This window comes from Amphibalanus amphitrite, unplaced genomic scaffold (genome assembly GCF_019059575.1).
Source record: "Amphibalanus amphitrite isolate SeventyFive unplaced genomic scaffold, NRLGWU_Aamphi_draft 000075F_arrow, whole genome shotgun sequence".
Lineage (NCBI taxonomy): Eukaryota > Metazoa > Arthropoda > Thecostraca > Balanomorpha > Balanidae > Amphibalanus > Amphibalanus amphitrite.
This window is the reverse complement of record NW_024881571.1, coordinates 585,418-607,597: the sequence shown is the minus strand read 5'-3', so window position 1 is coordinate 607,597 and position 22,180 is coordinate 585,418. Positions and strand designations below refer to the sequence as shown.

Sequence of the window (22,180 nt, the reverse complement as noted above, 5' to 3'; positions counted from 1 at the left end):
TCGATCGGGTCCGGCCCGCCGCCCCGGCGGCGGCCATAGTGGACCGGAGCCGGCCTCGGCTGTGACTGATGACCTCACTCAGCCCCCTCGCCCACGGCGGGCGGCAGAGTCGGCAGCGAACTCTCCCGACTCGGACCGGGTATACAAGGAGTTTCTTTTGGAGTGTGTCGCCCTAGTCAGATTTCTAGATAGCACTGAAACTTTAAAAGTTATAATTTTAGTTCCAATGTTTTTTTAAGAGCCGATGGATAATTTCATAGTCCGCTCCCATCAGAGCTTGTTGCGAATGCCCTCACATCTACCGTCTCGGCCAGATTTTCAGAGTTGTCTCTAGAATTTTGAACCGATTTCTAGCGTTTCCACACTGCCAGGCACGGTCTGACCCAATCGAACTCGAGCTTTTACCACCATGAGTCCAATGTTTTACCATTTGCGCTGTTGGGTGAACATGCTTGCTGGGTGCTTCTGTGTATTGATTGAATCATGTTTTAACCCTCGCCCGTAAACGGCGATCTGCCACCTTTGCCCATGCAGGGGGGGGGGGGGTTGGTGCGACCCCCCCCTTGGCATTTGAAAACGGAGCGTCGTAGAGCTTAGCGGAAAAGACCAACGGATTGCTCTCGCCGAGATCTCGCGATTGGTGGTATATTTTTTGGTCCTAAGTCAACATTTGACCTACTTTTGACCGGTCAAAGGTCAAATTTTCGGAAAAAATAGACTTTTTCAACTTTCCGCGGCGATTGTGGCAAAACGGTGGGAGATATCGACTTGAAACCTTCATTATCGTGTTCCTTGATCAATTCTCTATCGTTTGGTATGTATTTCGTTTCCCTAGCTCTAAAAATGGCGCGTTGGGAGCGCCGGAAGTCGGCAAGGTCACAGCCGGCGGCAGAAATTCGAAAAATCAAAATTTAAATTTTTGAAATCTGATTGTATTTTTGGATTTGCGAGGTCCATTTGCTCCCTATAGAAGCTAATATTGCTGCATATTCCCATTGAGGTGACAAGAATTAGCAAAATAGTGGTTCGGGCGCTTTTCAAAAATAGTACCGGACGCTGTTCCTCTTGTGACGTCATAGCTCCGTGACCTGACCTGACCCGGTCAAGTTTCTTATACCATATGATAGCCAATACTTGCCCCAACATGCATGGGAAGTTTCATCACGATCCATCAACCGATGTCCGTACCACCGGCAGGAAACCTCGGGCGTTGGCACTCAGTTTGTGAAAATCCGGCCGGAGGCTGTTCCCTTTGTGACGTCATAACTCCGTGACCTGACATGACCCGGTCAATTTTTTTCATCAAAAGATGCGCAAGGTTTGCCCCATAAGGTACCCAAAATTTGGCGGCGCCGTTTTTGCACTATTTCCGAAAAGCCTCAGGAGGGGGGTTGCACCAACCCCCCCCCCCCTACATGGGCGAGGGTTAAGTTGCGATAACCGTTTTGGAGTTCAAATGGACAGTGCAGTGTCCATTTTGAGTGGCGTTGCAGATATTTCCTTTTTAGTGGCATCGCACTCCCGCGTATATACAGCCCTTTTGTAGACGCTCTACCGTCCATCGAAACCAACTTGCTAGACATTTTATGTGTCATCGGCATTGGATTTAGTGTGGATTTTCTCCACTCTATTCTGTAATTATCATAGAGGTGACAGCTGTGTGGTGTCGAGTAAACTGGAGTGCATACCCAGGCCCTCGTCCAAGATTTGCTGAGATGATTGACTTCAGCAGGCCAGAAGTGCCACTGCAGGCGTAATTTAACAAATGGATATAATGGACCATGTAATGGTTGGTGCCACTTCTGGTTTACCAATCCATTGACTCTGAATTCAATTTGCACTACATCGAGGCGCAGGTCTAAAAGTCATGAACAGATCAATCATTAGGTGTGATGAACAACAGGGGCGATTCAAACTTTTATGGGCAATCACATGCTAGGATGAGTCTTGGAGCTGATTGATGAGACGCCGCCAGAAGCGAAGGTGCATTTCGAAGGACGAAACATTTGCCAAATGTCACTGTTTTATCGACAGGCTTTGAACTATCGATGGATGTATAGACTAAGAACATTTTGGATGATTTTCAAGTGACTATATGCAATTGAGTCGGATTGGAGAACGTTGATTAGTGAAGAAATGTGTGTGGCCTGAGTAAGAAAGGAATAGATTATGAGAATAATTAACTTATATTATCTTCTCACAAACTAAATGTAACGATATTTAATAAAAACAGCAAATGGGCAGCTTCCAAGCATATATAGACTCACTTCCGCTCAACTTGTGGTGAAAACTCATTTCAGGCCTAAGATAATCGACTACTGACGCATGTGTTGTAACGTGATATTCAATCATTTCTTTTAAAAGCGGACAACCCCATTACCTTCAGGAAGCTTATAATACTGCACCCTGTAAATCACCCAAAATTACATACCCCCGATTTAGGAGAACGTTAAGCAATCTGTTGATGGCTCTCTTTAATTATACTTTACCGTCCCTACACTGGATTTTCATGTCGGTCCGCTACCATTACGATACCATCGATGGGCTTCATTGCCACAATCCAGACTTATCGATAGCATCTGATTGCATATTGCCGCTCCAAGTTCGGACGAAACCCGTACTGCAGCACGGCTGACCACCGATCGATAGCAAATTTAACCGCCCCGCCCCGACGGCTATCTAATACACATTAATGCGCTCAATATTCGCTGTGCCTCAGGTCGTATCGTTGATAATGATTTTAATTGGTAGCGCGAGCGTCCCTCGTAAATGATTGGACTTGGTCCGGTCTACACGGAGCTGTGTCAGTGTCAGGCGCGTGCGTCCTCAGCGGCCCCGCCGAAGGGGAGGGGCTCACGAACTCGCATTCATTGTTCTGGGAAATATTGAAATGAGTGCAATAAAATAGTAATATCGACTTTACCTTGCATGTTGCCATTCTCCAAAGGCTAGTTGCATTTTGCATGACCAGTTGCACGAATGTTTACCATCTAATGCACAATGTAGTGAGCAAAAACGCAAATAATATTGCGGCACCGACCTCTCTGCTGGCTATGATTGCCACAATTAGGCCACATGCATTTTTTAAAGCGGTTATGATTGTGTGCTAAAGCGTCACATGCATAGTACACAACGTCACATGCTTATTACATGTATATTTTATGATATGCTCTAAGCATTGTCTTTAACTTGGATGTTGAGTTGTCTGAGTGTTTTCAGGGAACAAAGTTGTCATTGTTCCGTCTAGATCGTTCGGCCTCCATTCCCTCACACTCAATTCTTGTTTGTTTTCGCCAGCTGAGCCGACCCTCTATTTGTGTTGAGACTTTTCCGATCATTCTCCGGGGCGCAGACTGGCGGCGGCCACTCAATAAAGTGGCGCGCCGCCCGTTCCCAACTCCAGTAATGTGATGCAAATGGTGGCCTACAGTTTCCGGCTTTCTCTCAACTGCCATCTCATTAGGCGGCCGGCTGACGGTGTCTCACGTCACGTCACGTCAGATCAAACGTCAGTGACGTAACGTCCGCCGGCCGGCCGGCCGCTGGCGGCTGCTGCCGGCCCGATAGTGCTGCCGACGGGGTCGACTCACCCCCGGCAGACTGCCGCGCCCCGCCGGCGGCCCGCTTATCGGCCGGCCCAGCTCACAGCCCCAGCCACGGACGAAAAACAAGCGCCCGCAAGCCGGTGGGCTCACTGACGCTGGCCATGCTTTCCAGATGAACCGGCCCATTCAAGTGAAGCCAGCAGACAGCGAGAGCCGAGGAGGTAAGCCGGGATATGGCCGCGCCGACGGACGGGAGGGAGCCGGATTTGGAAGGTCGCTGGGGAGGACGCGATATTGCCGCGTAGACTGGACTGAAACCAGCACATTGAAAGTTATAAGATGAATGTAATTTATCATAAACCGCTGGAATTCAATGAAAAAAATGTTGAACCAGAAATGGTTGATCTTCTTCCGAACAGCATATACAAAATATGCAATATTTTCATATGCAATGCACATTACCGAAAACAGACTGGTCAGTAGTTAGCCTAATTTGCCGTAAGCCAAACATTACATATGATCAATTCCCGGTTTGTGTTGCCGGCTGTTGCGTGGAGGCGTTCAGGCTGAGCCGTGTGCCCGCCGGGCCTGCGGGGTTTACCTGGCGGCTGAGCCGGGCTCCCGGCGGCTCCAGCCGCAACTCGGGCAAATAGCCGGCGACAAAAACACGCTCAATTACTGTGTTGTCGGTGTGCAGCGGTACCCGCGGCCAATTAAATTTGCCGGCTACCCCGACATCGATTGTGTGTCGTCGAATGACCGGCGACCGGACCGGGCTCTGTTTGTGGGCACTATAGGTGCTCCTTAGCCGCCACCTACACGACACTTTGAGACGCTCAATTAGATAAACGGCTAACTTTTAGACCGGCTGTGCGTGCTAGTGCCCGTTGCAGGGCCGGACGACATAGAATGACTGCGACCACGCCCAGCCGCTGAATACTACCCGATGGCGAGAGAAAATGGTGTACAAGGTCTTTTACTACTTTAGCTCAAGAGGATAGAAATTTTGCCTGGATAGAGACAAATATTAGATAGAGGTGAATCAAGACCGCTAGTGTATCTGTAAGCAAATGATGTCGATGAAATCATATTCCAGGCAGTCTGGTTAATTGCGCATTCACGCAACTCCTGTAACCTGACCGCCACCAAACTCATTTACATGCACATTGCACATCATATTTCTCGTCTTCCCTCCCCTCCTTCGCTCTCCCTCTCTCCGTTGCTCTCCCTCTAACCTTTTCTCTCCCTTCTTCACTTCCCGTATTCCCGTATCCATTTGATTTCTCTCTCTCTCTCTCTCTCTCTCTCTCTCTCTCTCTCTCTCTCTCTCTCTCTCTCTCTCTCTCTCTCTCTCTCTCTCTCTCTCTCTCTCTCTCTCTCTCTCTCTCTCTCTCTCTCTCTCTCTCTCTCTCTCTCCTCTCGCTCTCCACGCACGCCGACTCTGGTGCCGCATTTACCACCCCTTCTGCGGTCCTCAGAGCGTGCTTCTCCAACTTCCCTCCTCGGCCAGCCGCTGTTCCGGTCAAACTACGTCTCCCACCCTGAAAACCTGCCCGCTCAGCACGCGCTGCCGACTCCCCTCCCTCTGCTCGGCGCTCTCTCCGTCGTTCTCCCTGCCTCTCCGCTCTATCGCGGCCATTATGGTCGGTGGCCCGGTGGCGCATTCATAAGGCATGCGAGAGGCGGAGGCGGCGGCGGCGACGGCGGCGGCGGTCGGGGCCCATCGATTAAAACTGGCCCGTACAATGGGTGGCCGCTCGGGCCCGGGCGCGGGTCGGTGCGGGCCCGGTGGCGGGGCGTGTCGACCACAGGTGGGGCCTCCGCCGACCGGCCGGCCGGCCCCAGACGGCCGTGCCGAGCGGACCGGGCAGGACGTCCGCAGCCGGCGCGGTGCATATCGACTGAGGGTAGCGGCAGGTCACGGACTGAGTCGGAGGTGACTGGGAAGTGACTGGAAACTGCTGAATTTGCACATTGTGGGTGCCTGGAAACCGCTGAACTACCAGTTCAAGTGAAGCAGCTGGCAGTACAGGTTGCTGAGAGTTGCTGTGCTGCAAACCCGGCTGCTGGAAACTGGGGTAAGTTGATGACCCCCATCCGTGCTTGTGGCAGGCTAGTCATTCCAGATGACTCGTGTAAATTTTAAGTCCGAAGTGCTGGTGTTTGGTCGGTAGATTCAAACTGACCCTCCATCCCCTCTCGCCGCCCGAGTGCAGCGTCCATGAGATATCCACCATCCGGCCAGCACCAATCTGGGCCGGCCGGCTACCTCCGCCGTCGTCCGGCCGGGCGGGCCACTTGTTACCGAAATGGAGCCAGCCTCCTGGATGGGCCCGTCGCTCCCGACGCGGCCATCGCGGCCGGCTTTATTGCCTAGTGCCGCCTCGTTCTGGCTCCGTCCAGCGCCGCTTGCTGACGGATAATTGGCTTATCGGACCGTAATCGAATGGTGAGGCGCACACTGACGTCAACCGGCATGCCACGGCCGCTCGGCGGGACAGTTTTCGGCGTGTATCAACCGGCCGGGACTCTAGAGCCGCCCGTTGTGCCATCGCCGGCGTGCGAGTGAAGGGTGCATGAAGAGGGGTTCTTTGAGTGAATGAATCACGCAGTTTTGCATGAAGCGAGGCTGCTGGTGGATTATTGACGGACTCGTGCTAGGATTAGGTGATGGCGCCCCTGTTGATCCTATAGGCTACTGACGCGGTACGAATGTAAGCTCCCGGCCGTGTTCGGATTAAGCTGGGACGGATGGCTGCCATCCAAACTGTATGCAACAAGTCGCGCTGGATGGTAGGGTGCGGCTTCAGCATGCATAGGGGAGAGTGGGGCAAAGCGGCCACCCTAACGCTTCTCACGATGCCAACGCTTGATTTTTAAACTTGGAAAGATTCTTTCTATACCAATGTGATCCCTATTAAGTTGCCTTTTATTTCAACTGCGTTTTATTTCCAAAGGCGTTCACATATGAAAGATATTGACAAAACTTTAAACCTATGCATATTGGCCACTTTGCCCCATACCCATGGGCAAAGCGGCCACCGGCGTCTTCTCAAGTCCCGATATGAGAAACAAAATAGTTGTCTTGTGTACGACTACGGTATTTGATGGTGACAAGGTTAAGCGAGGATGGATGTTTACTTTATCATCTTCCACCCGTAGGTAAACAAAGAAAGGATTTTCATGAAAATAAACATTGAATTGCATTATTTGGTAACTCATGCAACTGAAAACTGGCCAAGATAATTGCATGACGACACATTTGAATATAAATTATGTTTTTTATCCAGATGGAAGCAACTTATGGCCAATTGGGGGGTGGCCACTTTGCCCCGGCCACTTTGCCCCGCGCATACCGTCCGAGACAAAAATATTCCAGCTTAGCTATTAGTGGGGTAAAAAACATTAAAATTGGTAGAATACATGTACGATAACCATGCAATGCATGAACAAGAACGCTTATAAAAATTCCAAACGGTTATGGAATAACATAACATTTAAAAATTGTAAACATAGTTGGTAACCTGGCAAGAAATGCTTTTCCGCGTTTCACAGAACAATGGTGATGGGCCTGAAACCCCGGTCTGGCTCATTCGAACGACCGTGAAGAGAAGTATAATTGGAAACCATAAATTGGAACTGACGCCAGTCATGAAGGGCTAAAACGATGGGTGGCCGCTTTGCCCCGGGTGGCCGCTTTGCCCCACTCTCCCCTAGATCAAAGACCACCTGTGGGTCACAGAGATGCTCCTTCTGCAGGTGGATCCTCTTGCGGCCCATTCATATCGACATCAGTCAAATGGGGGAAGATACAAAAATGACACCAAATCGTATCAAAATTCAATGTCATTGTTGTGAAAATTGACAACGGGCTACCTATTTTCGAACTCGACTCAGGAATTGACCGCAACTGACCACATTCATGCTGTAGAGTTCCTTGGTATAGGTTAAGACATAGACATTTTGTAGCTTTCATGTAGGCCATTTATTATGTAGATTTGCCAGCAAAACTAATTGGAACTTGATAATTATGTAGCGTCTACAAAACCGTGAGTCGATCGATTGCGAACAATACTCAGTGCTGCTGCCGTTTTCAACAGTAGCTTTTGAGTCTGTCCAGCCAAACCAGATATCCCTTGTAAACATTGAATTAACAATGAGCGTTATGTTACAATGATCTTTCCATGCGGAATGGAAATGCGGAGGCAATTGGGTCTCTTATTGTCCAGACTTGTTCCCGGTTTTACAAATATTAGCAGCGCCGCTCCTTTGTTGCCTTGTGTTCTCTGTAATTCAATTGTATGGTGTACTCTAGCTCATCTATATTTGATTATTTCTTCGATTATTAAACGAGCAGGCTCACCGGAAATACTACCTCACCCGATAGTATCCATTTTACATTATCAACAACTTGTAGATTAATTGCTTTGCCATTATTCGCTCAAGGCCCAGCTCATACCTATTAATCGCAGGTGCTCGTGGCGTAGCGCGACTTCACCACCCTGATATATAATTACTGTGTCGAGTTTTCTGCGGCGCACGCTGTGGAACTAAGTGGGCTGTTTGGCCATCCAGGGTGCGTGGGGTGTGGGGAGTCGCTGCTTTCCTTTGGACCGGGCCGCCTTTCTCCAGTCGGTGGCGTTTTTACTGTCGACGTTTGACACATTTGCGAGCGGCGGGTGGCGGCGCGTCATGTAACTCGGCCCACCGTGCTCGGCGCCGCACCGCAAACAGGGCCACAAAACAGCGCCGTGACGGCCGGCCCGCCCCCGTCGCTGGCGGTCCCCGACCGTCCGACGACGGTAACGACTGTTCGCGCTCTCGGCAGCTCGAGCGAGCCCTTCTCCTCCTCCGGCGCCGCCCTACTCGGCAGCGGCCGCCCTGCAGTCGAGTCGGCGGCGCGCGAATCGATTGCCAGCCCGACTGCGGCCAGCTTTGTTCGCGCGCAGCGTCTCGGCTGTTTTCTTTCTGATCTGTGAACAACATGTGGCCCACTCCGCCGGGCCGGGCCGATGTAAGTGGCGGCTGGTAGTTTACAAGGAGGCGTCGGTGATGAACGGCGTGACAGCATAAGCCAATTACGCACCATTATTCGTAAATCATGTTAGGAAAATGATTCATTGCACTCCTAAACGACTTTTGGCGTTAGCTGGACTAGGGTACTTGAAGATAACTTGCCGTTTCACTTGAAGTGTTTTAATATTTAACAGCGGCCTCCAGTTCAGCTGGCCTTTGTAGGAGCCCTGGCGAAACAGGTTACATTAGGGACTCATGTTGCATAACATTACTCAAGGAGGCGGCGTCGAGGTAGTTATTTCTTTCTAGCCCACAAATTTAAAGTCATGACAGCGGTCGAGGCCAAGGGAGAAAATGAGGAGATGGTGCATTGATGGCACCAAGAAACATGGTTCTATTTCCCCTTACTTCAAGGCCCATTACCCACGTAGGCCGTTCGTGAGCCTGTAGGCGAGGGTGCTCCCGGCCCGGAGACATCTGTTGACACTGGTACTCCATTTTAGATCCCCTTTCTTCCATTCTGCGAGGCAGTCGCATTTTCTGGCGCAGCTTTGTCATTGGAAAATCACGTGACCGGTGGTGGCATCCCGGCGGCAAAATAGGCCCATCTGGGGGAGAGGCGCCCGCCGGATTTCAGCCGCAGCTATTTCTTTTTGCCGCTCGTCACTCGAGCATTTTCAAGACTCCTTCAAGCAATTTCCACCACGATATGCATCGTATTTTCGACCGAATTCAAATGAACCTTTTGGGGTAGGCCGCCCAGAATATGAGAGCGAATGCATTTCCATTAAAATCGGGAAAAAATGAATAGTAATGTCGATCGTGGCGGGCCGCACTGGCGTGGACGACAAACAGCCGTCCGATGCGGGCGTGCGGGCTCGCTAGTCGCTGACTCGCTCTCTTGGTCGGCGTCGGTCCTCGCTCGCCTGCGGCGCTGGTAGGGCTGCGCTCCCGGCCGGCTGAGTCGGCGCTCCCCTACCCTACTCCCCGTCCCCGGCGAGGGCAGCGGCGGCCGCCGCCGGGAGCCGGGGCCGCCGATATTGTCAGCATGACTGACGCGGCCGGTGCGCCAGCCCACGGGGTGCTCTAATTGGCTGCTGTTTCACCGGAAGCCATGCTATAATGAAGCCGCCGCCGCCGCTGCGCCGCGCCGCGGACCGAATAAGGCTCACCTCTCGGCTCTGCGCCGCTGCCGCCGCCGCTGAAGAGTCGGTCTTTTGTTCGCGGGAGAGGAGACCCCTCCCGTGTGGCGCGCGCTGAGCTGCGCCCGGCCGACAGCAGCTGTCGGCGGCGCCCGTGGGGGTTCAATGTCCTGTAGCGCTGTCTGATGGAGGGGTGACATGCACGGCGCACGCACCCCATAAATCACGGCCTTGTTGTGCATAGTCCGTCGCAGAGTGTCGCGATATGGCTTTTGAAAGTTATTGCTATGCTAAAATCATTAATGCTTCCTTGAGGTCGCATGCAATAACGTCTCTAGGAATGAAGAAGCCCAACAAAGGTCACTGCTACAAAAAAAAATTATCCAATTATATTCCTGTCGCTTGTGCGGCTCTCTGAAAGGGAGTGTGCTCCCCAATGCTGCAGATGCAGCCCTGGCGCTGCCTACCCACTGCTCTCTATATTCCGTCCCGTCGTTCCATGCCTAATGAACCGCGGCGACACGTTTCCTGTCGTCCCCGACGGAGACGTTTGATCCCGACGGAGTTGAGCCCGGCGGACGCGCCACCATTATGTCACGGATAGTGTGACTGGAATGGGTGCCGGCCCCCGGACGCCACCCCTCTGATGTTCCACTGATGGCGAAAGGGTTTCGAAGTAGGTGTCGGTACACGTCGTTAGCGCTTCTTCCATGAAATTCTCAGGGTACCTTTGTTGATAAGGTATTTGTGCCTTTCTAGTTTGCTCAATGAATGAGTATAGATGTTACCTTTTTGGCGGTTTTTATAGTGACCATGGGCGCTCGATCTTCTCTGTATCGTTTTTCCTTTTTTCGATGGTAACGCTATCGCTCCACTATTGTCATTCAGCACGGCTCGCAGCGTACTTGCGGCTCGTCCGATAGATGGCACTAGTGACAGCAGCCTGGAGGGTAGACTGTACCGCACGGCACACACGCTGAGCGGGCGCCTGAAAGCGAACAGGCGAGTCAAATTATCCAACCGAGCTGCGTTTCGGAACAGCGCAGCTCTGTAAATAGAGCACATTTTCTTGCATAACTTGATTGAAAATGTGTCTGTACTGAAGTTAACAGCTTTACCCTGTTTTCAATTTTAAAGTATATTTTGTTTGTATATACAAATATATACAAAGTTCTTGTTCCACACCCAGTGCAGGAGAATCAATGCCTGGATTAACCTTGTCAGCAAAAGTCACGCCTGATTTCACATCGCTCATTGAACAGCAAGCAATAGTTACGAAATGCTGACTAGTTTTGAAAAGTTACCGTTACGCTCCAGGTGATAATAAGGGCTCCCAAAACAATAGAACGCCTGTAAATGTATTTGGCCTACTGAGCAACTGCGCCATCGTCCTCTGGTGAATCATCAATGCTTATATGCCCGAAGACTATGACGGTGGATAGCCCACTGCCTACTTGCCTAGTTGTTTAAGATTGTGTTTGCCTACCACGTAGCTCCGACCAGTCATGTGGCCGCAGCAGGCCATTGCAGCACCTCGGTCTCCGGATTAGCGGTATGGCGTATCGCCCCTCCTCTCCGCGGCCGGTGCTAGCGATCGGTCACCGCCGGCCGCAGCCGGTCGGCCCTCGGGGCATTAGTCGGCCGGTCAACTGTGTATTAATCGCCGCAGACGCCCGGTCGCGGTGCACCAGAGTGGCCGCCTGCCGATGGATTGCGGCAGCCCGCCTGTGGGGTACGAGTTTTTTTTTTGGTGTATGGTGCAGCACTGCTATATCGTATATAATTTCATGCGCAGAAGTGCCCTTTATTATTTAGTAGCCACGATCCCGGCTTCGTCAGATGAATGTTTAGTCAGCTGACTGTGAGACCGTTCCGTTCAGTTGTTATCGTGTGCGTGTCGGTATCGCCTGAAACTCCGTCAAATATAGCGCGATTCTGAGCAAATCTCTGTGTTCCCGACCATCAAGATCTAAACATGGCGCGGTCGGTCGGTGTTCATTACTCGTGCTGAATTTCGCTGACATTGGTTCATAATTGTGTGATTAACGTGGATGATCTGTCCTTGCCCCAGCGCGGCCACGCGGCTCGGCGGTAGACGACAGTCGACCTAGCCACCTAGCGGCGGCTAGTGACACTACTGGGCGCGGAATCACTCGCACCTGGTGCCGGCCTGCACTCAGGTGTCCGTGGCCTAGCGGTCAAAGGCGCCCGGCTTGTGCGCCGGCCGCGAGGTGTGACGCGGGTTCGAGCCCCGCCGGCCGCTGAACGTTTTGATCGCCACGACTATGGAAGACTTCACAGCTGCACTTGTCAGTCTGACGGAGCTGATTCGCCAACAAGCGGAGACTGCTAACCAGCGAGAAGAACGTCTAGCGGCAATCGTTGAAACACAGGCTGCAGCTACCTCTACTGCAGTTTCTACGAACAATCGCCGTGATGAAACCTCAGCAAATCGCCCGAAACTTCCGGCCTCAGCTACGCCAGCGCCGCGTCTATCTGGCGGCGCCAGCCTCAGGGAGTTTTCGACCTGGAAGGAACGACTCAACGGCTACAACATGTTGACCGGAGTAGACAAGCTGTCACAAAAGGAACAGCGCGCGTCTCTGTACACCATCGTCGACGACGAATGGTACCGAATCATCAAGTTCGGCCTCAGCGACGTCACGGATACTTCCGACCTGGATGAAACCATCTCAGCCATGGAAAAACACCTGCGGAGTCAACGCAACGTCATCCTGGACAGGCGCGACTTCTACCGTCGCAACCAAGCAACCGACGAACCGTTTGACGACTACCTCATCGCGTTGAAGGAGATCTCGGAGTTCTGCGACTTTTGCAAACACTGCACCGAAGACCGACTCCGTGATCGCCTCATCACTGGGCTGTGTGACGAAGCTGCCGTCCAAACCCTGCTGTCGGAAACAAACCTCACGCTGCAGAAGACGGTGGACATCTGCCGTGCGCGTGAAAACGCATACGCCAACGCCTCAGCACTCACCGGCGATCGCCTCCAAGCGGTGTCAGCCTACCGGCGTGGTCAACGCAGTTACAGCCGCGGCCGAGACATCTCACCTCATCGAGAGCGAGACACGTCACCGTACAGACAATGCCGATTCTGCGGAGGCGAATGGCATGAACGGTTGACCATGTGTCCTGCCCGAAACCATCGATGCTCAGCATGCAACAGGCTCCACCACTTCTCATCGGTGTGCAGGAGTGGCCAGAACCAGACGACTCGCTCTGGACAGCACGGAGACGGATCTCAGCAACAAGACCGTCAACAGCCACCGCAGAACACGCCGCCGCAGAACACCCGCAACAGACGACGGAGTGCATCCCCACCACCACCACTACGGGGATCTCAACGCCTTCTCGGCATCCGAGTTCGGGGTCTGTCGGCAAGACGGACGCCGAAAGTCGACATAGAGGTGCAGCACAACCATGGACGAGCAGTCATCTCCTGGATCCCCGACAGCGGCGCAGAGGTCTGTGCCATGGGCACCCAGCAGGCCCGGCAGATTGGCGTTGACATGACACGCCTGTCACCGCCACCAGATCGCCTGTTCGGAGCAGCTGGAGAAGAACTCGACTGCAAAGGCACGTTCCTGTGCACACTCAAACTGGGTAAAGCAACAGCATCGTCCGTCACCGTCTGCATCATCCCGACCATCACTGGCGCTCTGCTGTCATGGGATCGATGTATCGAGCTCGGTATCCTGCCGACCGACTTCCCGAAGCAGATCAGCTGTGATGGTGCGCCGCCTCATCTGAAGGACAACAGCAACATCAGCTCGACCAGCAAGTCGACCAGCAAGTCAACCGGCAACCTCATCAACAAGCTGGCGTCCTCGTATCAAGACGCCAGTCCGTCCACACGGCACCAGGTCCAACAACCAGCAACCGCCTCTCCTACGCTGGCGCCACCGACGTATCCAGTCTGGCACCAGGAGCAAGGAGAACCATCGGAGGAGGTGAAGAACCAGCACCTGAACATGTTGAAGACCGCCTTTTCCGAGGTATTCGACGTCAATCGTCCACTTCGAGAGATGATCGGCGGACCCATGAAGATCGTGCTCAATGAAGACGCTCAGCCATACGCCGTCACCGCGCCCCGCTCCATCCCATTCGCCTGGAGGGACAAAGCCAAGGAGCAGCTGGACAAGCTACAGCGGGATGGCATCATCTCGGAAGTCACCCATCCAACAGAGTGGTGTCATCCACTGGTCGTCGTGCCGAAGAAGCCATCAGAAGACAACAACACCATCGATGTCAGGATCTGCGTCGACCTGACGATGCTGAACAAGCACGTACGTCGCGGCGCCCACCCTGCACCATCATGCCAAGACGTCATCACGAACATCAACAAGGACAGCAAGTTCTTCACCAAGCTCGATGCGAAGAATGGCTACTTTCAAGTGCCACTCGCTGAAGAAGCGAAAGATCTCACCTGCTTCATTACCCCATGGGGCAGATATCGCTTCGAGAGATGCGTCCAAGGCCTCAGCTCATCCGGAGATGAGTTCAACCGCCGAGGTGATGTCGCACTGGCCGGCATCCCCAAAACCTGCAAGGTCATCGACGACATCTTGTGTCACGACAGCACCTACTCGTCCCACCTCAAGCACGTCATCGACGTCCTGGAGCGATGTGCGAAGCACAACATCACACTCAACCCAGCGAAACTCCAGTTCGCCCAGCCAGAGGTCGAGTACTGCGGGTTCAACATCAGCAAGGACGGTTACACCGTGGATCAGCGCAAGCTTCGCGCCATCTCCAACTTCCCAACGCCACAGAACCTGACAGACCTCCGCAGCTTCATGGGGCTGGTCAACCAGCTGGCCTCATTCTCAACTGAGACAGCGCATGCCGCCGGTCCGCTGCGTGCTCTACTTCAGCCCAAGAACCACTGGTGCTGGACCAGCGTCCACCAGGAAGCGTTCGAGGCAGTCAAGGCAGCTCTGCTGTCTGCACCCGTGCTGGCATTCTTCCAGACCGGTCTGCCAACAGCTCTCCACACCGACGCCACGCGTCTGCATGGCCTGTCATACGCGCTTCTCCAGCTTCAAGACGAACACTGGCGTCTCATCCAGTGTGGATCTCGGTTTGTCTCTGACACCGAGTCCCGATACGCCGTTATCGAGCTGGAGATGACCGCCATCTGCTGGGCTGTCAAGAAGAACCACCTCTACCTGGCCGGCCTGAAGGAGTTCGACATAGTCAGCGATCACCGTCCCCTCATCCCACTGCTCAACCAGAAATCTCTGGCACAAGTGGAGAACCCTCGTCTTCTCCGCCTTCGCGAGAAGTTGGTGCCATACCACTTCACAGCAGTGTGGAAGTCCGGCAAGACACACTGCATCGCGGACGCCCTCTCCAGAGCGCCTATCGACGACCCAACAGAGGAAGACCTGGAAGCTGAAGAGGATGCTCATCCTCATCTCCGCAGCATCGCCCTGGCCAACATACAGGAGATGTCCGATGACGAGAGTCACCCCGCACCTGACCTGCTCATCGACGAGATCCGTGCAGCCGCACGGCACGACGATGAATACCAGGCGCTGACGAACGTCATTCTGCAAGGCTTCCCCGACCAGAAAGCAGATCTACCGTCCAGTCTGCATCAGTACTGGCACGTGAAGAACAGCCTCACCCTGGATGATAACGTCATCATCTGTGGAACACGTCTCCTCATCCCACGCAGCCTCAGACGCGACATCCTCCAACGACTTCATGCGAGTCATCAGGGCATAGAACGGACAAAACGACGGGCCCGACAGTCCGTCTACTGGCCCGGCCTGAACCAACAAGTTCACGAGACCGTCACCACCTGCTCAGCCTGCCGGACCTATCTGCCATCACAGCAGAAGGAGCCGATGCTGAGTGACCCAGAACCGTCCCGCGTCTTTGAGACGATGTCCGCGGACTTCTTCTCACACGCGGGCAAATCCTGGCTGGTCGTGGCCGATCGACTCTCAGGGTGGCCTATCGCCATCTACATCGACGGCGAGCCAACAGCCAAGATCCTGGTGCATCATCTCCGACAAGTGTTCGCCGCCACGGGCGCACCAAACTGCCTGAAGACGGACGGCGGACCCCAATTCACCGCTCGCTTCACACGAGACTTCCTGAAGAGGTGGGGCGTCACCCACATAGTCTCGTCACCACACTACCCACAATCCAATGGGCACGCCGAAGCGGCTGTGAAGAGTGTCAAGAGGCTCGTACAGAAGTGCAGCACATCCGGTCGCCTGGATATGGAGCAGTTCACCATGGCGCTACTGGAGCTGAGAAACACCCCAAGGACAGACGGCCGCTCGCCTGCAGAGATCCTATACGGACATCCCATCCGCAGCACGGTGCCGATGCACCACACCGCCTTCGCCGGTCGCTGGCGTGCGGCCGCAGACGACTGCGACACGCGAGCTCATGATCAGCGAGAAGCCACCAGGGAGCGCTACGATGTAGCATCCCGCCCTCTCGCTCCGCTGAAGATCGGCTCTCATGTATCTGTTCAGAGTCGCCAGACCGGACTCTGGGATCACTCGGGAGTAGTCGTCGCCATCGGCACTCACAGGGCCTACCTCATCAAACTGCCCAGCGGGCGCACGCTGTGGCGCAACAGGCGCTTCCTGCGCCCATGCCACCCGCTCGTCCCTACAAACGAGCGCAACGACGCTCGACCTGCAACGCTACCCGCCGCCACTACTACGAGAGCAGCGTCCTCAGCAGTAGCAGCTCCACCGAAGAAGCAAGTCCGCTTCGCAGACACCCCGCCTGATGTCCCCCGCCGCAGCACCCGTCAGACACGGCCTCCGAAGAAGCTAGTCGTCGACCCCACTCGGCGCTCCTACCAGTATGTGTGATCGACTGGGGGGAGGTGTACCGGTGATATCGACTCGGGGGGAGGTGTATGGTGCAGCACTGCTATATCGTATATAATTTCATGCGCAGAAGTGCCCTTTATTATTTAGTAGCCACGATCCCGGCTTCGTCAGATGAATGTTTAGTCAGCTGACTGTGAGACCGTTCCGTTCAGTTGTTATCGTGTGCGTGTCGGTATCGCCTGAAACTCCGTCAAATATAGCGCGATTCTGAGCAAATCTCTGTGTTCCCGACCATCAAGATCTAAACACCGCAGCCGGTCGGCCCTCGGGGCATTAGTCGGCCGGTCAACTGTGTATTAATCGCCGCAGACGCCCGGTCGCGGTGCACCAGAGTGGCCGCCTGCCGATGGATTGCGGCAGCCCGCCTGTGGGGTACGAGTTTTTTTTGGGGGGGGGGGGGGGGTCGGCCCGGATTTAGATGTGATATGATTGGGAGAGATCAGTGAGAGCGTGCTTACTCAAAGCATGGTAACCATTAACTACCGTTGAAGGCACTGGATTTTCTCGTTCTTATTAGTCAAATCTTTTAAAGCATTTGCATTTTCTTAGTTCTGCTTTTTATGTATACCTGAACGTTCCATGATTTCCCCGGATTTCACGAAATGTTTTGCTTTGGGTGACTATCGCTCATGTTGATTTTCTGCGTTTCTGGCAGGCTAAAACTGTGAACTTTATGGCTGGCGTTGGGACAAAATAGCATGTTATTAACGCAGCGCTTTATAAGCAGTCGTTTGTGACACATTGCATCATTATGCTTGACTGATTGGAGGTTCTAACACATGCTTCACGCACATTTGCTAGTTGGTATGCTATACAGGGTGTCCCATAAGTTCGTTCTCACATTTTATTTGCATGTGAAACAGAGTACATTGCGTTTTGATATATTCATGACCCCTCAATGTGCTCCCCATTTAATAGGCAAACACATGAACACATGCTGCGGCATGCCAACCGGCATGTTTGGCTGCATAGCAGGCTTAAAGTTAACCCAGACTGACTTGACATGCGCCGTGAACTCCTCGAGGCTGGAACAGCGCTACGCTTCGACGAGCCTAAATTTCAGCATAACCAACAATTTTTTATGAAATTTTGATCCGATCAGGTGCTTGGCATGTGGTCTTGCCACAAACGCCTGTCACAGTCTCCTTGCACCGCTTTTAAGCTTTGCTTGACCTGTGCACTGATGCATTGTCTTGCCTGAAGATGGGCCTACGACCTCTCGGATGCCATTTTCTCCTCTATAAATGTGTTCATACTCGCGTTTCGAGTTCAACTTGAGGGCTGAAACTCCTCCTAGATTTTCTTGAAAAGGTATTATGCTTCCCAAAGCTGTTTCTGGGACACCAATCGCAACCTGGTCAGCGTCTGGACGCCTATAACCCCACAATACCGTGACCTTGGCCTTTCGCATACGAACATAACGGGACGAAACGGAGGCCTCCTCCTTCGCCCTTATGGGGTTGTTTTCGGGTTTGGACGGGTGTTTCATCTCGAACGTGGACTAGTTAGTCCAGATGACCTGGTTGATGTCCTCAGCCCTTTAGTTTTTTAGCCTCAGGCACAACGAAACTCATGTTTGGCCATTTTAAGACGTTTTTGACTGTTTTGAGCCCTCCGGTAAGCAAAGCTTAAGTCACCTTGAGTTATATACCCCATAAGAACAATTTTAGACAGCTGGTAATCCATCCTGAAAAGTCTGCTTACCAACTTTCTAACCCTTTGACCTTTTTGATGGCCACTTTGGCGCCACACAGTTTTGGCCACATGGCTCACTCCTGAGAGCTGACAAAAAAAAGAGGATAAATTTGCAGTGATTGACTCCCGACAAATCATCGGTGTCACTTGCTGACTGTACGTCCAGTTAGCGATGGACATTGTCTACAGACTGGTAGGCCTCAATCACCCTCAATCGTCGCGAATGGTCACGTGCTGACTAAATACCGAGACGTACCCGTATTGGAGACCTCTAAGTTCCGGCGTTAGCCGTCTGTGTAGGAAACGGGCTCTCTAGCAAAAACTATTTTGTCTACAGAAATTAGTTACTGTGGAGCATATTTCTACCAGCCATGGCAACCACGTAAGCTCAGTAACGAGCCAATTTCAGCGTGCCTTTAAGCAAGAGAGCCTAAAAACGTAAAATTTAGGTGAGAACGAACTTATGGGACACCCTGTAGATCTACTTTTAAAGAGACAACCATCAGGAAAATTTGGTGTTTTGTCGATCTTTACGAATCGATTATTTTGCATTATGGCGAATTGATTTAGCATATCAGAGGGTTTGCGTGACCGGTCCGTTTATGGCTGCAGCGGATAAGTATAAATTCATTGTGATTGGCAGCGAACTCCGTAATTTGAACGAATTTCCCCCATTGGTCGAGCGTGTTTCGCTGGCGCCGGCCTGATCCGCTTCTGACAGTCTGTATTAATGGGCATTCATTGATTATTGGAATCGAGCCCTGTTACTCATACCGACGGCGGCAGCCAAAGTTCTCGCGGCGGCGTCATTTTCTGAAATAGTCCTATCGAGTGGTGTGGAAAGAATCCAATCGGCCAGATCGGTCTGCTGTTGACTCCATTCCGGCCCGTTCGCTATGCGCCGCCCGTCCAAATCGACACCGTTTATCATGAGCCCGCGCCGCGCGCCGGAAGGAAGTCCTATGTGCCCCGCCGCGGCGCCGGGGTCGCGCAGGCGGGCCTTTCTGGGAAGCATTGCTGCTGCTTTGGAGCGGAGAGCTGGCGGAGCCGGCGTCCGCTATTTCTGACAGCTGGGCGGCGGCGGCGGCGGGCTGGAGCTACCGGTGGGCGTCAGGCCGACCCTGAACGGGCAGACCGTCGACCGACAGTGCAGGAGGTACTGTGGGGTGGGGTCGGATCAGAGGACCCTCAATAAGGACATACCAAATCATAGTCCAACCTGGTGTGATGTGATCTCTACTGGTCTGCGAATCAGTATAATGGCACTGCTTATCAATCCAATACAAGCTACATGTACTCGTATCTCGTAGATTAAACGGAGTGTGCTACCCTGGCGCTCGTCCAGTGTGTCTTTCTTGCTCCACGTTCTCCGTCTCTCGCTGTCTCTCTCTCTCTCTCTCTCTCTCTCTCTCTCTCTCTCTCTCTCTCTCTCTCTCTCTCTCTCTCTCTCTCTCTCTCTCTCTCTCTCTCTCTCTCTCTCTCTCTCTCTCTCTCTCTTCCATCTTTCTCCCTCTTTTTCCTTTTCCTCCATCGCTCTCCCCTGTCGCCTCTGACACTTTTACAGCCCCGGTTTTATCCGGTGCGGCGATGTTGGCCACCAACGCAGCTCCCAGTTCAGACCAGACCAGTCGGTCGGTCGGCTGTTCTCTGTCTTTGCCTGGTCCGTGGCGCGGCGTCCGCCTGTTGATACTGCCGGCAGCGACGGTCGAGGGTCGGTGTCAGCCCCTGACAGCGCTGGATTCCATGTGTCGGCGCCGACGGAATGGATGGGCACCGCGCACGGAGGCCAGGAGCCGCGCGCGGTGGCGGCCACCGGCCGGTGTCGGCTCAGAGTCGATAGGCGCTGGTCGTTATAGGGCCGAGATTTGTCTGGTCACTGGCGCTGTCACAATCAGTTCGACTCCACCGATTGGCCCGACTGGCTTAGACAACTCTGAATGGCTGTCTTGTCAACTATCTGAATGGATGGATATTAGAGGAGGTGATGGAAGGAGTCTTCTATTCACCGACTTCCTGTCGGAGAACTGAGCCGAAGTCCGGCCGGTCGGTCTTTTCAATTACGATACCAAAGGCGCGACTGCGAGCGAGCTCTTTCACCCGCCTCTGGCACCGGCCGATACTGAGCGCGAATCGATCAAAACTAATTGATTCTCGTCATTGGATGTCCATCCATTTGTCGTCAAGATCGCATGCGAGATCGTTTAATTTCTCATCGGCCTGGCACAATTGGCAGGCCTTTCAGCCGAGCTCAGCCAAGCGTTCGGGTGCAGCCGGGGCTTCCGATCCGCTGGGGTTCTCAGAAAGGTGTCGCTCCGACGGCGCGTGTGAAAATTTAAAGCATTTCGGTGAGGGCATCACCGAGAGACGAAAATATCTCAGAAACAGATGCCGCCTTTTACGTCAGCAGCATCAAACCGAAGCGGGCATTCGGATGCCGTTAGGGTGCTTTTAGCCTACAAATAGCGTCCAGAGTAAAAATACACCACTGGAAATGCTGCTGCTATATTCTGCTGAGCATCCGACACTGACATTTAGGCGGAACGTTGAAAATCGACATATCAGCAGTATCAAATGTACGGATTGCAACGATTGTAATCATATGCATGTTCATGAACTCACTTTCAAACGCAATTCCACTACACTGCGGTTACGAGCAGCACTGCAGTGGCTTTGTGTTCCACCAGCTGCAATACTAACGTGATCAAATAGATCACCATGCCGTGAACAGAACTGTAACAGATCGCGTGATCCGAGTTGTTAATCGGTCTGTCGACAGCATCAGTGTGGCCCCGCCCTCTCCCTCTGCCCCCCTTTCCACTCCACTCTGCCGGCCTGGCGCTGGCACTGATCGCTGGCGCTGCACTGTGGCCCAGGCCGACCGTTCTGCGCGCTGCCGCGGCCCATCCCCGGGGACACCGCCAGCAGGCGCGCCCTATTATTGTTTCCAGTTGAAGCCTTTGTTTGGACGGTCGATCGGCGCGGGGGTCCATTGGCTTCATAGCTCCGGGCGCCGGGTCGCTCCAATGATAATTAATTTCCAGCCGTGGAACCGGGCAACAGCGAGAGAAATATCGAGTCCTTAGAGACAATGAGGGGAAAGGGCTTCGATGCACTGGCGATGGAAGGTGATTAGAATTGGAGGAAATTAAACTGAGACACAGCTGGAATTTAGACCCTGCATTAACGGCGATGTAGTGTTGAAATACTGAAGCTGCTTGACGAAGCCTATTGCCATAACTCATCCGTAATTGAAATTATTTGTGAAGTAACCGTTGTAAGCGCGCCAATATTTCAAAATTGATGTGTGTTTGTCAAACAGGTGTACTGCACATGTTGCATAAACACGACATATCGATAAATACCTGACCATAGGTATATGATGTCATATCGACACCAGCTCATGACTCCGTTTGATTTTTGAATAGTTGATTCCCCACGCTGTTGTGAAACCGTACTTGTGAAACCATAATCGATAAGCTCAGCTGGATGGATGGAGATGGAATTTTCCATTCCCCTCTACCTCTTTAACAAAAGCGTTTTATCCAAAGCCTTCGTGCACCCCTTTCCCATCCCTGTGAGCGTGGCACGCATAGCACGTGTTCAGTTCCGCAACGCTGGCCACGCGGGAGGCTGCCTCCATTTCGATCCATGAATCCGCCGTGGTGTCCGGCATTTCAGCGGTCACATTTTATGGATGAAATTTCCATAAAGTCGGCCATAAATCTGGCGGGCGCAGTGCGCGGACGAGTGCTGTCGGCCGGTGATGGATCGCCCTCCTCGCCCACACTCCACGACGGCGTGGACTCAGGGCGGCTGCTTAGGTCGGCGAGGACACTGTCCGAGAGCGTGGACAGAGGCTGTGGCGGACCAGGCCGGTGGGGGAGTATCCAGCCCGATG

The 22,180-nt window shown here is 53.1% G+C and overlaps 1 protein-coding gene across 9 annotated transcripts in view; it reads left to right on the top strand.

Moving 5' to 3' along the window:
- LOC122379297 (CUGBP Elav-like family member 3-B) overlaps positions 1 to 22,180 on the top strand; it is a 131,797-nt gene that overhangs the window by 77,031 nt on the left and 32,586 nt on the right. For all 9 annotated transcript variants that reach the window (XR_006256160.1, XM_043361357.1, XM_043361359.1 and 6 more), the window contains exon 3: positions 3,718 to 3,766. Coding sequence is in view for 8 of the 9 variants with exons in the window: in XM_043361357.1 (XP_043217292.1) it covers positions 3,718 to 3,766 (49 nt within the window). In the remaining variant the exon portion in view is untranslated. The remainder of the gene's footprint in view (positions 1 to 3,717; positions 3,767 to 22,180) is intronic.